Below are 17,136 nucleotides of genomic sequence, written 5' to 3' on the forward strand. Positions count from 1 at the left end.
TTCATTAGGGTAAATGTTCACAGAATTATTACTTTATGAAAATATAAATCAGGGTATTGTTCAAATATATTTCTATCTTGTTTCCTGAATTGTCCTTTGGTTGTGAACCTGGGCACTGGCTCTCAACCTCTCTTTATTCTATTTTGTGCCATTTGTCTTGCATGATGCATGTGTCTTTGCTCAGAATAGCCACGCATCAACTAATTGCAATGTAGAGTTCTTGGCAGCAATGAAACATCAATCTCAACACTCATAACCAAGCACAGTGAAATAATTTGCTATTTCTCAAAATAGAGATAATGCTTCCCTCAAAATTAAAACTGGCACCAAGACAGGAAGCAATGGATTTTCTTAATAATAACCAGATTTCTTCAATTACTTTGAAAATTATCTTGAATCATTTCACTAAGGATTTGAGAGTAATGCATACAATAGTGCTGGCAAAAGTATATAGTGATTTAGCCTACTGTAACAATTATGGGGTAATCAAACACCGTGAGTCAAATTAAGCACTGTAAAACTGTTGCTTAGCTGTGATTCTACAGTCCCTTATAATAACAGATTTAGCATTTTTTAAACTTTGTTTACATGTGTACAACCATACATTCTAATTTCATTTCAAAACCTAAGGAGTAATTGGTATCAGGTACCATACAATCTAAGCAAGCTAAGCATTGGGATCTAAGCAATGAACAATATCATTTCACAAGAAAAATGTATTTATTTACTTTTTTATTTATATGAAAAGTAGGCTGACATAGACAGGAATAGGGAGAGAGGAAGAGAGAAAGAGAGAGAGAGAGGGGGAGAGAGAGAGAGAGAGAGAGAGAGAGAGAGAGAGAATGACTCAAGATTCAATTTCTATTCTTTACTTCACTTCTCAAATATCCACAATAGCAAGGTCTCAGCCCAGTGGAAGCCAGGAACCTGGAAGTCCAACTGGTTCTCCCACATCAGTGGAAGGGACTCAAGTACTTGGGCCACCATCTGCTGCTTTCCCAGGTGCACTGGCAGGATGCTGGATTGCAAGAATAGTCAAGACTCAAAGCAGATATCCCATAAAGGGGTACTGGAGTCTCAAGTGGTGGATTAACCTGCTATACCATAAATTATACTGTGTATGGAGAGAAAACTTTCTCTTTAATCAGTATCTGCTATCCCAAATATCTAGTATAGAATCTATAGCATTTTGATGTCTTATTTTTGAGGGTAGAATTTTTTTCTTACCTAGAAAAAGATATCAGAGACATTCTATGGCATTTTTAATGGGTTTAAAACAGATACAGGGGCCGCCACTGTGGTGCAGCAGGTTAAGGGGTGCCTGCAGTGCCGGCATCCCATATAGGCGCCAGACTGAATCCTGGCTGCTCCACATGTAATCCAGCTCTCTGCTATGTCCTGGGAGAGCAGTGGAAGATGGCTCAAGTCCTTAGGCCCCTGTACCCATGTGGGAGACCTGGAAGAAGCTCCTGGCTCCTGGCTTCAGATTGGCACAGCTCCGGCCATTGCAGCCAATTAGGAAGTGAACCATCGGATGAAGACCTTTTTCCCTCTCCCTTTCTCTCTGCCTCTCCTTCTCTCTCTATGTAACTCTGACTTTCAAATAAATAAATAAATCTTTAAAAAAAAACAGATTTAACTATTGAAATGGCCAATTAGAAGCTTCAAGTCCTTGTTCCTCAATGAAAACATGAGAAAACAATTTGAAATTGAATGAACTAAGCAGCAAAACTCTGGAAAGGTCAAGTTCTGGAGCAACCAAGAAAACATTCAATTGAGAAAGAGTCTCATTTAAAATGGTAAAACATTTATAACCTTTTTACTCACTCCTGATCCATCATCACCTCAATACTAACAGACCTTCATTTGTGAGTGGTGACAGATCAGTTCCAAATTCTATATATAAAATGAATAACAAAATTGATGTACCTATACCAAGACTGACTAAGGGAAACAGAATAGACTCAAATTATAAACTCAGAAATGAAGTAGAGTAGTATTAGTAATTTCATGGAAAAAAAGATTTTGAACAACTGTACAGAAACCTGAAAAAAAAAAAAAGGATAGGAAGCAATAAATTGAATTAGTAACAAGAAGGTTCTCCTCAAAGAAAAGCCCAGGACCTGATGGCCTCACTGCTAAATTTAGAGAAGAAAATAAAAAAAAAATCACCAACTCCTTTCAAGGTGTTCAAAAAATTAAGATGTTGATATTCTTCCCAACTCACTGAGTTCAGCATCACCATGATGACAAAACCAGAGACATACACCACAAAAAAAAATAAAGCTTCAATATTTATGATGAACATAAATGCAAAAATCCTCAATAAAATAAAAGCAAACCAAATCCAACAAAGCATTAAAAAGACTAATCACACTGATCAAGTTGTATGCATCCTAGGGATGCAAGAATGGTTCAGCATATACAAACTTATAAATGTCATACATCATAATGACATAATGATCCTTGACATACAGGGATAGAACTATACAACCATTTCAGTAGACTCGAGGAATTTGATGAAATTCAACATCACTTCATGACAAAACTCTCAATCTAAAAGTAACATACTTCAAAACAATAAATTGAATACTACAATCCATAGTTAAAATAATACTGAAAGGAGAAGTTTAATGCATTTCTTCTAAGATCCAGAACAAAACACAGATTCCCATTTTCACCATTTTCATTCAAGATAATGGCAAAAAAAAAAAAAAAAAAAAAAAAATCCCAGACAGAGAAATCAGGCAAGAAAAGAAAATGACATCAAAATTAGAAATGGGACATGGAACAATACTTGTTTGAAGATGACATCATCTTATATGAAGAAACCCTTAAAAAGTCCATCAAAACACTACTGCAATTAATAAACGATTTCAGGAAAGTTGCAGGATACAAAAATCAGTAATGTTTAAGATACCTGCATTACTCTGATGTACTCAAACTTGATAATAAGTTACAGCTCCTTGACTCTAGCTTTCTGTTAATACAGACCCTGGGAAACAGCCACGATGGGTCAAGAAATGGAGGTTCCTACCCCTAAGTCCCTGCCTAGGAGATCTGGTGCATCCTAGCCCTGGCTGTTTGTTTGTTTAGCTTTTGGGGAGCAAACCAGTCAACCACTGGATGTGAGGTCTATTTCACTGTCTTCTAAAGAAAGGAAGGGAGGGAGGGAGGGAGGGAAGCAGAGAGGGAGGTTCTCATACTATCTAATGTAAAAGAGGAGAAGCTTAGAATGTACAGCCAAAGGTGTGTTCACAGCCTTATCCCAGGAACCTAGAAGGAGAGGAGCAAGATGTGCTATGTCTGCTTCACTTCCCGCTTGAGAAGTGTCCTAGGCCCAACTGACTTAATCACAGGTGTCAGATCCACTTCATTATGTGGCTGCAAGTCTTGCTGAGGCTGCAACACTTGCGGAACTGCAAAGTCCCTCCTGACCCTATCCTACAAAACCCTCTCGGCCTGTGGGGGAGCATCTTTGGCACCTGTGACTCATGACCCCTCACAGATTTATTCTCTAATAAATCTGTCCCAGCTGTGGAGTTGCCTCTCTCCGTTTCTGATTCTTTTGCAACCACGTTTTTTCTAACACTACCCCAATCAATCTATAGATTCCATGGAATCCTTATTAGAATACCAGTGTCACTCTTCATATAAATAGAAAAAACAATCATGCCATTCATATGGAACCATATGATGCCAAATGACCCCAGCAATCTTGATAAAATAGAATGAAGTGGAGTCATTATTACACCACTTAACTTAAAAACACACTACAAACTTCCAGTAACTAAAACAGTATGGTGTTGGCATTTAACAGACAAATGGAACAGAATACAATTTATAAATAAACTCACACACTCATAACCAAATGATTTTTGACAAAGGACTCAAGAACACAAAACTGAGAAAAGGCTAGCCTATTGACTGTCTATTCAGTAAATTATGCTGTAAAAACACTCATCTCTTAAAAGTTAAAATTTCAATTCAAAATCCATTGAAGACTTAAATGTAAGCCCCCAAATTATGAAATTACTAGAAAAAATATAGGAGAAATGCTTAACGATGTTGGCTTATATGACACATTTTGAAAATGGCAACAAAGACACAGGGAAGAAAAGCAGAAATAGATCAATGGAATTACATCAAGCTAAAAATCTTCTCTAAAGCAAAGGAAATAATCAAAAGAATAAATAGACAACCTATAGGAATGAGGAAAATGTATGCAATCTACACATCTGGCAAAGGGCTAATATATAGAATTTATAAGGAATTTAACCCAAAAGCAAAAATTCACCAAATAATTCAATTAATAACAGAATAGACATATCTCAAGAGAAGACATAAAACTGACCAAAAAGTATGTTGAAAATGCTTATCATTAATGATTAAGAACACACAATCAAAATCAATAGGTGGTCGGCATTGTGGTGCATTGGAATGAGCCACTGACTGGAACTCTTGAACCCTATGTCAGAGACCTAAATTATGTCCCCGTTGTTTCACTTCTGATCCAGCTCCCTAGAAACGAGCCTGGGAGGCAGCAGATTTTGATTTAGGTATTTCAGTTGCAACTGTCCTTGTAGGAGACCCAGCTGTAGTTCCTGGACTACAGCTTGGACTAGGCTCACTCTGATTTGGGGAGAAATTATAAACTGGAATTCCAGTGCATTGTTTGTGAGAAAATATAATAGTAAGGATATTGTGGGAAATAGTATAGTGATTCCTTAAGAAATTAAACAGAATTTTATATGATCCAACAATCCCATTGCTGGGCATACATCTAAGGCACTGAACATGAGATCTCAAAGAGATACTGTTCATGATAGCCAAAGATGGATTCACTACACATGCCCAGCAGTACATGAATGAATAGATAAAATGTACTGTAAACATGAAATATAATAACATTAAGAAGGAATTAAATTCTGATATATGTTGCAACATGGATTAATCTTAAACATTCTGTTAAGTGAAGTAAGCCAGACTCAAAAAGACACATACTCACACTGTATGAATCCACTTATATAAAATACCAAAAACAGTCAATTTCATAGAAATAAGTTGTTGCCAGAGATGGGGGGTTGGGTGGGAGAAGGAAGAACTGGTGCAAATGAGTAGATGGTTTCAATTTTCACGATGAAAACTGTAGATGGATGGTAATGGTGGTTGCACAACAGTGTGAACATACAAAATATCACTGAATTATAAACGTTAAAAATGGCTAAAATATTAAATCACACACAGAGACAAGATAAAGTCAAGATATTAATAATTACTACTTGAACATTTCTTTAGAATTGGGAAATTCAGGAAAGATACCATGAATATGGGGGAATTCATGATAATTAGTATTGATCCTACAAAGGAGTTTACTATTACTACAAAAATGTAATTTTCTTCAAAATGTTAGAAATGATCTGCTTTTCTGTATATAACACATAGAATTTCTGAGATATGTGGTACAAGGTGTAAACTTATACTTTAGGTACAACTTATTTGTAATTTGCTAATAAAATCCTTTTTCCTAATTCAAATATATGTGTATATTTGCTAAGATATATTCTAATTCACTGGCACATTTTTTTTCTTTTACTGTTTTCAGTGGTGCTAGATTCATTAATTTAATCTCAGGACTGTATCATTTTACTCCAAAATAATACATAGGTCTCACTACTTTATACTTTTGTTTCTGGAAGTGCCATACTTTTATAAACATATGCGATCCTTTTCACATAAGTTCTTAGACTGTGTAATGCAATGCTAGTGATTAGTGAAGTTCCTTTAGTAAAGGAAGGCTTGGTGAGAAGAATAAAAGGGCATGTGGTTCACCAAAGCTTGTCTCTTTCAATATACTCTTTCCCCAGGACAGTATTGGCTCTAATTGCTTTTTAAAAAGACCTGTGCTTTTGCTTCAGTAGCTTTTCCAGGTGAGCTAAAAAGTCATTCCCTAAGATTAACCCGGAATCCCAGCCTACAAAAGCTGCCTATTACAATTATTCAGACTGTTTCATATTTTCCTTACACAAATGGTAGTTTGTGGAAGTGAAAATCCAATATGTGTGTTTATAGAAGCTTCTCAGGGAACATGAATTGACATGGAAGTGGTTCAGCTGTGAGGTCTGACTTATCCAGTTTGTCTTTCTCTTGATCAGATCGACCTATTTCAAATATTCTCTTTCAACCATTTTATATGGATAGTTTATGCTGGGCATGGTATAAATATATATATATAATTTTACATATGTTAAATAGATATTTTCATATATACATGATCATGAATCTTCCTGCATTTAAGAGACACATTGAATATTGATAATTAAGCATTTCATCAGACAAGCAATGTTTTTAATCCAAAAATATGATAAATGTGAATACTACAATTACTTGAATGCCACACTTGCAAATGGCAATTGTATTACATCAAACTCATCATTGTTCTCTAGAATCTCTAGAATAATACTTTTACAGTTTTTAATCTATTCCATTCTGTTACTATCAGTCAACATGCAATATCATATGACTGATTTTGCTGTTATAAGGTTTTTATTCAAAGTATTGGTAGAGTGAGCCACTTTTTAAAAATATTCTCTCACTTTTCATCATAAAAATGACTCATAAATGCTGGAAGGACTTCTATAAATATCTAATTTGTAAATGTACTTATATATCTGTTTAGAAAGCAGAGTGGCAGAGACACACACATAAACAGACAGAGATCCCATCTACTGAATCACGTTCTAATCCCGAAACAGCTGTGGCTGTGCCATGTTGAAACTGGGAGGCGGCAGCTCAATCCAGGAGTCCCATTTGGGTGACAGGGACACAATCGCTGCTTCACTGCTGTGTCCCTTCAGGTCTGCATTAGCAGGAAGCAGGATTCAATATCCAAAGAGAAGTGTTCAATCCAGATTTTCCAGTGATCACAAGACATGGACATCTTAACTACTGGATTAAATTCTCACCCTTATAAAATGTAATTATAAGTTAGTGTTACTTTTTATCATACTGTGTGGAATTATAAATTGATTTATAAAAACAAACTGGTAACAGTCAGTATTTTCTAACAGAAGTTAACTCTGTGACCATAAACATATAAAATAGTAAGTAAAAAAGAATTAATCTATAACATAGCCATGGAATGCAATCAAATAGGTTAAAATCAAACCATAAAAAGATTTACATATTATGAATGGCAAACTTCTAGACAGACAACCTCAAATTATTTCAAAACATCCAATTTTATAACCATTAGATGTAACAGTGTTATTTATTTATAGCTATGACTTTGTCCAAAGGAATATATGCTATAAATATACATGCCTTATTTAATAAATATATAGCTAAATAATTTTATTGTATTTATTTCAAAAAATAAGTCTAAAGAGATTAAACATTTGTCTTCCTGATAACTGAATAAAATATTTATACTATTGCCCACTGCCGATTTTATAACTAATTTGAATATTTCAGTTTTATTTCAAAGTTCATAGTTTAGTCAATCAGAATGTCAAGTTGATTTAATATATGTCTAATTAAATTCCATGATCTTTCAAGTTAGACTTAAGTGGGATGAACTTTCCAATATGGCTCTGATGGAGTGGAATATGTAACAATCTCAGAGACTATTACTATTAAAGCTGTATGATATACATAAAGTTACTATTTCAAGCCACTGGAAAAATGAACATAGGAAGGCTTGGATGAGGTATGATTTTTGAAAGAAAGGAAGCAATATGCAGTAATATTTCTTTTTATTTATTTTTTTGAAAGGCATGAAAAAGATAGAGATGGAGAGAGACAAGGAGACATCTCCTGTTAGTTGATTTTGTCCGCAAATGTCCACAGCACTTAGAGCTGGATCAGATCAGAGCCAGGTGCCCAGACTCAATTTAAGTCTCCTGATAGGGTGATAAGAACCCAAGTACTTGAACTACTACCTGTTTTATTTGTGTTTGAAAGGCAGAGAGACACACACAGAGACAGACACTGTGGATTTCATATCCACAGTGATTGAGGGTATTTTTAAAGACAGTGCTAGAGGAAAGAGTCTAAGCAGAAAATATGTTGCTTGTGAAGACAGTGTGAATTCAGAGTTGGCAACAGTAGTGGAAAATACAGAGTAAAGATTCAAAGAAGAATTTTAAGAGAAATGAGGCCAAATATCTGAATGCAGTTTTTCCTGTGATTATGGGTAACAGAAGCTACATTCACACATGTGGAGCCTATGCAATCCATAGAAAGAGAAGATAGAAGGCCAAAAATCTAAATGATTTCGACATGAAGTACTGGGAAATTTGAAAATTTTCAACTTTGGGACCTCAGTGGAGAGTAGAGAAAATATTCCCAGGAGGAAGAGCTACCTCCCAGGACTAAGTGCAGAGTTTAGATTAACAAAATCCAATCAGTTTAGATAACTCATACTCCATATATCTGCATGCAGACTACTCAGTCCTTCTTGAAGGCAGATAATGTAATCACACGTTTTGATGATTGTTTATGTGCTATATTCAATCGGTAACTCCAAATGGGAAATGGACAAAATAAAGAAGGAAATAATCAACATTATAGTTACTGTTCTTCTTATTATTGATATTTTAGCTATTAGACAAAGGTTATACTATTTCAAACTATCCCTGTTTGCAGATGGCATGATTCTATATGTAGGGGAATGAAAAGACTCCACTAAGAGACTCTTGGAACTCATAAAAAGTTTGGTAAAGTGGCAGGATATAAAATTAACACACAAAAATCAATAACTTTTATGTATACAGACAATGCCATGGCTGAGATATAAGTTCTTTTTTTTTTTCTTTTTGACAGGCAAAGTGGATAGTGAGAGAGACAGAGAAAAAGGTCTTCCTTTTGCCGTTGGTTCACCCTCTAATGACCGCCGCGGCCGGAGCGCTGCGGCCGGTGCACTGCGCTGATCCGAAGCCAGGAGCCAGGTGCTTCTCCTGGTCTCCCATGTGGCTGCAGGCCCAAGGACCTGGGCCATCCTCCACTGCACTCCCGGGCCATAGCAGAGAGCTGGCCTGGAAGAGGGGCAACCGGGACAGAATCCTGCGCCCCGACCAGGACTAGAACCTGGTGTGCCTGCGCCACAAGGCGGAGGATTAGCCTATTCTATTGAGCCACGGCGCTGGCCAAGATATAACTTCTAAGATCAATCCTGTTCACAATAGGTACAAAAAAAACAAGGTACCTCGGAATAAATTAAACCAAGGAGGTCAAAGTTTTCTATGATGAAAATTACAAAACATTAAAGAAATAGAAGAATACACAAAAAAATGGAAAAACCTTCCTTGTTCATGGTTTGGAATAATTAATATCATCAAAATGCCCATACTTCCAAAAGCAATTTAGAGACTCAATGTGATCATAATCAAAATATGAATAATATTCTTCTCAAATATAGCAAAAACAGTGCTAAAATTTGTCTGGAAACACAAGAGATCTGAATAGCTAAAGCAATTTTATAAAAGCTAGAGTCATCACAATTCCAAATTTCAAGATATATTACAAGGCAGTTATAATCAAAATATCCTGGTGTGGCAAAAAAAATAGACATTTATGCCAATAGAACAGAATAAAAATTCGAGAAATCAACCCACATATCTATAACCAGCTTATCTTTGACAAAAACAAACAAACAAACAAACAAACAAACCGGAAATCAATCCCTGGAGCAAGGACAGTCTTTTTAACAAATTGTGCTGGGAAAACTGGCTCTCCGTCTGAAGAAGTGTAAAGCAAGACCCTTACCTTACACTTCGCACAAAAATCCACTCAAAATAGATTAAGGACCTAAATCTGTAACACAATTCAATCAAATAACTGGAGAAACTGCAAGACATTGGAAAATCAAAAACTTATTGTAGAAGACACCAGAAGCAGAGGCAATCAAGCCAAAATTGACAATGGGATTACATAAAATTGAGAAGTTTCTACACTACATAAGAAACACTCAGCAAAATGAAGAAGCAACCAACAGAATACAAGAAAATATTCGCAAATTATGAAATTTATAAAGGGTTAATATCCAGAATCTATAAAGAACTCAAGAGGCCCAACAACAACAAAACAAACAATACAGATAAGAAATGGACAAAGGACTTGAACACTCATTTTTCAAAAGAGGAAATTCAATGGCCAATGGACATAAGAAAAAATGCTCAGGATCGACAGCTGTCAGGGAAATGCAAATCAAAACCACAATGAAGTTTCAACTCATTCCAGTAAAAATGGCTTTCCTACAGAAACAACAACAAAAAAATAAATGCTGGCAAAGACGTGGGTTAAAGGTACCCTAATCCACTGTTGGTGGGAATGTAATCTGGTACCGTCATTATGGAAGACAGTATGGAGACACCTCTGAGTCTGAATATAGATCTATCATCTGACCCAGCCATTCCACTCCTGGGAATCTATCCAAATGAAATGAAATCAGCATATGAAAGAGTAATGGACACCTCTGTGTTCATTACATTTCAATTCACAATAGCTAAGACATTGAACCAAACCAGATGCCCATCAACTGTGGTTAAAGAAAAAACAAAACCCTGTCTTTTGCAATAAAACAGATGCAACTAGAAACCGTTATACTTAGTGAAATAAGTCAATTCCAAAAAGACAAGTACCCTGTGTTTTCCTTGATCTGTGGTAACTAATAGAGTGCCTAAAAGGTAATGTATAGGAGTGAAACTGACATTTTGAGATTCGAAGATTGTAACAGCCCTTGTCTGTACTCTTGAGCATCAGTGTTGTTTCCTTTATATTATTTGTTGAACTCTTTATTTAGTGTAGGGTTAATCTTAAGAGTAAGTAGACTGAAAATAGATCTTTGTAAAAATTAAGGGTGGGTCTAGGAGAGGGAGGAGGTTGAATGTTGGGAGCATGGGCAGGAAGGATGGCTACGTATCACATAGTATACTCTGCTCCTGAATTTGTATATATAAAACACAGGAAATTTATATACCTTAAATAAAGTTTTTTAAAAAAATAAATTTAAAAAGTTTTAAAATAAAAAAGTTATTAGGAGGTAGACTTGGGCCCAGGGTTTAAGATGTCACTTGGGACACCTGCATCCATATTGAAGTGCTGGGGTTGAAGTCCTGGTTCTTCTGTGGATTCCTGCTCCCTGCTAATGTGTGCCCTGGGATGCAGCAGGTGATAGCTCAGGAACTTGGGTCTCTGAAAGCCATGTGGAAACCAAGACTGAGTTCCAGGTTCCTGGCTTCTTCGTTGTTGTGACATCTAGAGAGTGAACTAGAGAATGAAAGATCAGTCTCACTTGTACTCACTCGCTCGCTCACCCTCTTTCAATTATCAAGTGCTTAAAATAAAAAAAAGAAAATCTATTAAGGGTAGGTGTTTGGGCAAATCGTTGCCCACATCCCATATTGTGTCTTGACTTGCTACCCAGCTCCATTCTCCATTCCATGTACCTCTAATGTGCACCCTGGAAGATAGCAGGTGATGGCTCCAGTAGTTGGGATCCTGCCACCTGCACAGGACACCTGAATTGAGTTCCTAACTCCTAGTTTCAGCCTGGCCTAGCCCCACCCATTAAAAGGCATTTGGGCAGGGAACCATTAGAGTAAAGCTATTGTATTTCTGTGTGTCTCTTAGTCTGTCATAAAAAAAAAAGGAAAATTTATTTTAAAAATCACTTTAACTACATATGATTAATATGAAAGTAAATAAAAAAATCAGACAACAGAACAGAAACAAATAATCTGTGTTCCAGAAATTATGTAAAAGTTAAATAACTAAAAATTTCAGTGCTAAAATGCAAATATAGTAGATATAACAGATGGAAATAACGAGATTAAACATAGCAGAAGAGTGGATTGTTGCATTGCAACAAAGATCAATAAAAATATTCAGGTGAAAGAAGAGTGACAAAAAATAACTAAATATAAAAAAGGAAAAATCAGACTGATGGTCCATAGTTGAAAGATCTCACAGGCATGCACTGGAGAACTAGGAGAAAAGAGATGAAAGCATGTGGTAGAAGAAAGACTTAAATAAATTACAGCCAAGAGTTTACACAAACAAAGAAAAAATAGCTCTAAAAATCTTTACAACATAAAACAGTCAAAAAAGGACAACATCACATCTATGCATGGTAGTTAACTTATGAAATCCAAACACAATATATTAAAAGAGAAAGATGCATTAAACCACAGTGCATTATAGTAAAGCATTAAAAAGGTTGGTAGTTCATTTTTCAAGAGATATGGTAGTCAGCAAAGTACATCATTAATTATTGAAATAGGAAAAATATGTCAAACTAGAATTCTATTGTGAGTAAAAATAGCCTCTAAAAATGTAATTCATTGCCATCAGACCAGCGCAGAAAAAGGGGAAGGTGTATTTTCAGAAAATTTAATATTTCCGGCTGAGAAAAAAATATATTCTAGAAAGAAATAAAACAACAATGAAAATCAGCAAGCAACATAGAGCATCAGAAAGATGCATTGATCTTTAAAATGAATGGTTACTATTTAATACAACAAAAAAGATAATTTCAAATAGGAATTAATATCAGAAATGACAAAAGTAGCAAAAAAAATCAAAGAGAACTTGGAATTAAACAGTTGTAAAGCTATTTCATTTCATTCAACTTAATATTTTATTATTTTTGTGATAGCATATTTTTAAAATTCACATTATAGTCAAAGACTTAATTAGCAGCTAAATAGAGAGTTCAACAAATAAAAAGTAAAAGATCACCGTGGACAGGAACATTGACAAAGATCATAAACAATCATCAAATGAAGAGATGTTTAACTTCACTCATATAAAGTAAATGTTAAAATAGTCATGAAACCATCAAAACTATAGCATATAATTCTTAATTTGACAAGAATTTAAAACAGTTTTGATAAAATACTGAATTTGCAACAAAACTGATATACACAGGCATTTCTCTGATTTTGTTTTTCAATTTGATTTTTTTACTTTAGCTTTCACTTATAAGATAGAATATGTGATATTTGTCTGTCTGGGTCCAGCTTATTTCACTCAACATGGTGTCCTCCAACTCTAACCATTTTGATGCAAATGATAGGATTTCAAATGATTTAAAGTAAAATGAAATGAATTGTAATATCCAAGGAAACTAAGAAGAAAATAAGAGAAAATAAAACAAAATATTAAGGGAGAAAAAAGTGAATGAAATGAAACACATAAAAAATTCAAGAACATTAAGTGGAAAAACAAATAAAAATGAAACAAATCACAAGATGGCATACATAAACAGAAATCTATAGTGAAATTTTAAGTAATATATCATAAAGTAGCATGTCTCATTGCAATATATGTATATATACATATTATATGGACTAAGTAATAAAAATAACTTAAAACGTATTATAATTTGTAAAATGATTTAAAAATTTATTTGTATTTTAACACTCAATATAATGTGAACTCATCTATGATACATAATTTCCTTTATAACATTCTTTCTTCATAAAGCCACACGAATGAACCCAGGTCAAATAATCTTATCTGTACCATGAACATTTTAAATTGGTTTTTATTTAACCAGGCACTTGACTTGAATGTCTTTTAATAATGGTCTTTTTGGAAATGGTAGTTAGATAGAATAATTCAACTCACTGACTCATTCATTTAATAATCATTCATCAAGTGCTGGGCACTGGCCTGAACACCTAGTGTTACAAAAGCCAATGAAACATCATTCTTAGAGGCCCTTGTAATAGAGGAAAGGCACACCTCCAAAAATAAGATGAATGTGCAAAAGTATTACAAAACAGAAAAAAAGTTGATGGATGCTTGGCCAAATATGCAACAGAAATTTCAGAGACACCTACAACAGGGTGTTAAAGTCGAGTCATTGCACTTTAAGAAAGCAGGTATAGGAGCCGGAAGAAGCTCCTGGCTCCTATATTCCAATAGGCTTGGCTCAGGCTTTTGTGGCCATTTGGGGAGTGAATGGATGGAGATGGAGGACCTCTCTGTCTCTCTCTGTCTCTGTGGTAATTCTACCTCTCAAATAAATAAATAAAATCTTATGAAAAAGAAAGTAGGTAAAAAGTCTTATTAAATGTATAAAATAGTATTGGAATCAACACTGGGTATAGCAGTGAAGTCACTGTTTGACCTGGATTGAGTTCGTGGCTCCGGGCTTCAGGCCAGCCCAGTCCTGGCTGTTGAGGTATTTGATGAATGAATAGGCAGATAGATAGGAGTGCTCTCTCTGTTTCTCTCTCTCTCTCTCTCTCTCTGCTGTTTAAATAAATAAATATTTTTCAAAGAATATGCAGTATTCCACCATGTCTAGGGCAGATGTGTATGTAGAATTATATTAAGAGATAAACCTTAGGGGCCAGCACTGTGGCGCAGCGGGTTAAAGCCCTGGCCTGAAGCGCCAGCACCCCATATGGGTACCAGTTCTAGTTCTGGCTGCTCCTCTTCCAATCCAGCTCTATGGCCAGGGATCACAGTAGAAAATGGCCCAAATCCTTGGGCCTCTGCACCTGTGTGGGAGACCTGGGAGAAGCTCCTTGCTCCTGGCTTTGGATCAGCACAGCTCCGGCCATTGCAGCCATCTGGGGAGTGAACCAGCAGATGGAAGACCTCTCTCTCTGCCTCTACCTCTCTCTGTCACTCTATCTTTCAAATAAATAAAATAAATCTTAAAAAAAGAGAGATAAATCTTGAAAATACATTTCATGCTGACTTCTTGAAAGCCTTTTGGACATTATCATGCTATATTCTTTATTATAGTTGTTAAACATCTTCAGTAAAATGGACATAAGGGACAATCCTCTGTATGATTTTATGGCACCATAGATTATTCTATAAGATATGAAGCAAGGTATCTGCTAAATAAACACTGAAATACATTGAAATTGTATCCTTTACATTCTGAGGACGTCAAGAATATAATTTCCTTACAATCTCACAGGACTGAGGTGGCTCTCCTCCCTGAATTGGCTGATTTCTTATATTCTCTTGCTTCAAGGCTCATATTCTTCTCTGAAATTCTACCTTATCAGTAGTCCCCACTTATCCTCTGGGGTTATGTTCCATGACCCCTAGTGTATGCCTGAAACAACAGTCAGTGAGGAAACCTATAATTTACTATATTTTCTTTCCTAACTAACCACTTATCACCCACTGTGGCTGCAATTTTTGCAGTTAGAAGTGTGACAACAAAACTAGCATGGATTTCTTTTTCCTTTTTCACACTTTCAGGATGGAAGAGTTGTTCCTATTGCATGTCTTAGCAACCTTGGCACGTGACTTTTTCTTTCTATATGTTGAGAACTTCCACCTTTTCATTTAAAGAAAGTACTTTACAGATTCTCTCTGGAATAATGGATTGCTCCATTGCTATTCCTGTTCTTTGGAAACTTCACTAAATAAAATAAGGGTTACTTGAATACAAGCATCATGAAACCTCTACATTAGCTCTGAAACTAAGAGTCTGACTACTCAGTGATGAATGTGAAGATGTTGCATAAAGCAAGTATAAAGATGTTGTATATAAAGATATTCTGGGGGCCGGCACTGTGGTATAGTGGGTGAAGCTGACACCTGCAGTGCTAGCATTCCATGTGGACACCAGTTCAAGTTCCAACTGCTCCACTTCCAAGCCAGTTCTCTGCTATGGCCTGGGAAAGCAGTAGAAGATGGCTAAGCCCTGCACCTGTGTGGGAGACCTGAAAGAAGCTCCTGGCTCTTGGCTTTAAGTAGGTGCAGCTCCGGACATTGCAGCCAACTGGGAGTGAATTTGTGGATGGAAGACCTCTCTCTCTCTCTCTCTCTCTCTCTCTCTCTCTCTCTCCATCTTTCAAATAAATAAATAAATCTTTAAAAAATTAAAAATATTCTGTACAAATGGTGGGTCCTATCCTGGACAGGACAGAGTGAGAAGGCACAAGATTTCATTGCATTCCTCAGAATAGCACGCATTCTAAAAGTTATGAATTATCTATGTTTGAATTTTCTATTTAATATCTTCAGACAATGATTGGCAATAGGAAATTAAAATTGCAGAAAACAAAATGGCAAATGGGAGGATTACTTGATATTAGTGGCAACCTGCTTTTAGATGATGATGATGATGCGTATATGTGTATAGCATTAATTCATGACATAAAGGATTTTTAAATGCTTATTTTTAATGTCTATTTGTAAGAGAAACAGTGAGAAAGACAAAAAGACTTGCTAGTTGACTCCCCACATGCCTGAAACATCCAGGAATGGCCTAGGCCAAAACAAGGATCCAGGAATTCTATCTGGATTTTCTATTTTGGTGGCAGGGATCCAAGTACTTGAGCCATTATCCGCTGCCTTCCAAGCATCCAATAGTGGGAAGTTGGATTGGAAACAGAGGTGTGGCTGGAAATCAGGCACTGTGATATAGGATGTATGCATCTCAAACTACAGTTTAAATGACTGAGCCACAATGTATGCCTCATCTGGAGAATTTTTAAAAGATATTTGTTTACAGAAAGTATATATGGGATAATTTTGCATGAGTGGAATGCCTATATCCAAATGTATCTTCAATATTTCCATGAATATTTTTGTAATACATAACTACTTCAGAAAATGCCAAAGTACATTATTGATACTGCTGCACTGCTTTAAATATGTAATTGTGATTACAACTGAAACTCATTCTTTTGACATTATATCGATTATGTCCCAGTCTAGGAGACAAAAAATGGAATGATTTCTTTAGTCTCGCCTATGAGAAGGAGCTCACACAATACAGGAACAAAAAAGTCACATTTTAAAAGACATAACAATATCTGTTCATCATTTCATTTTGTTTTACACAAGTGGATAGTGACAGCTTTAAATAATAAGGAAAAGGTACATACTCTGAGGAAACCGTGGTGGATTGTCATTGACGTCGGTCAGAGTGATGTTGACAGTAGTTGACCCTGAAAGCCCTCCAACTTGTCCAGCCATGTCTTTGGCTTGAATCACCACTGAGTAGTGTTCTCTGGCTTCTCTGTCCATGTTATGTAAGGCAGTTCTAATGACTCCTGTAATACATGTATTTTAAAAACTACTATGAGTTATAGATTAGATAATAATTTATTTTTCTAAGAGATTAATTTTTAAATAGACAACTTTTGAGAGATA

At 35.6% G+C, this 17,136-nt stretch overlaps 1 protein-coding gene across 4 annotated transcripts in view; it reads right to left on the minus strand.

Annotated features, from left to right (window-relative positions):
- Positions 1-17,136, minus strand: part of CDH18 (cadherin 18) — a 974,018-nt gene that overhangs the window by 107,600 nt on the left and 849,282 nt on the right. For all 4 annotated transcript variants that reach the window (XM_089313132.1, XM_017344660.4, XM_017344659.4 and 1 more), the window contains one exon: positions 16,869-17,036. In XM_089313132.1, the coding sequence (XP_089169258.1) occupies positions 16,869-17,036 (168 nt within the window). The remainder of the gene's footprint in view (positions 1-16,868; positions 17,037-17,136) is intronic.

The sequence above is a fragment of the Oryctolagus cuniculus genome, chromosome 14 (assembly GCF_051225735.1).
Source record: "Oryctolagus cuniculus isolate XC-2025 breed Fujian yellow rabbit chromosome 14, ASM5122573v1, whole genome shotgun sequence".
Classification (NCBI taxonomy): domain Eukaryota; kingdom Metazoa; phylum Chordata; class Mammalia; order Lagomorpha; family Leporidae; genus Oryctolagus; species Oryctolagus cuniculus.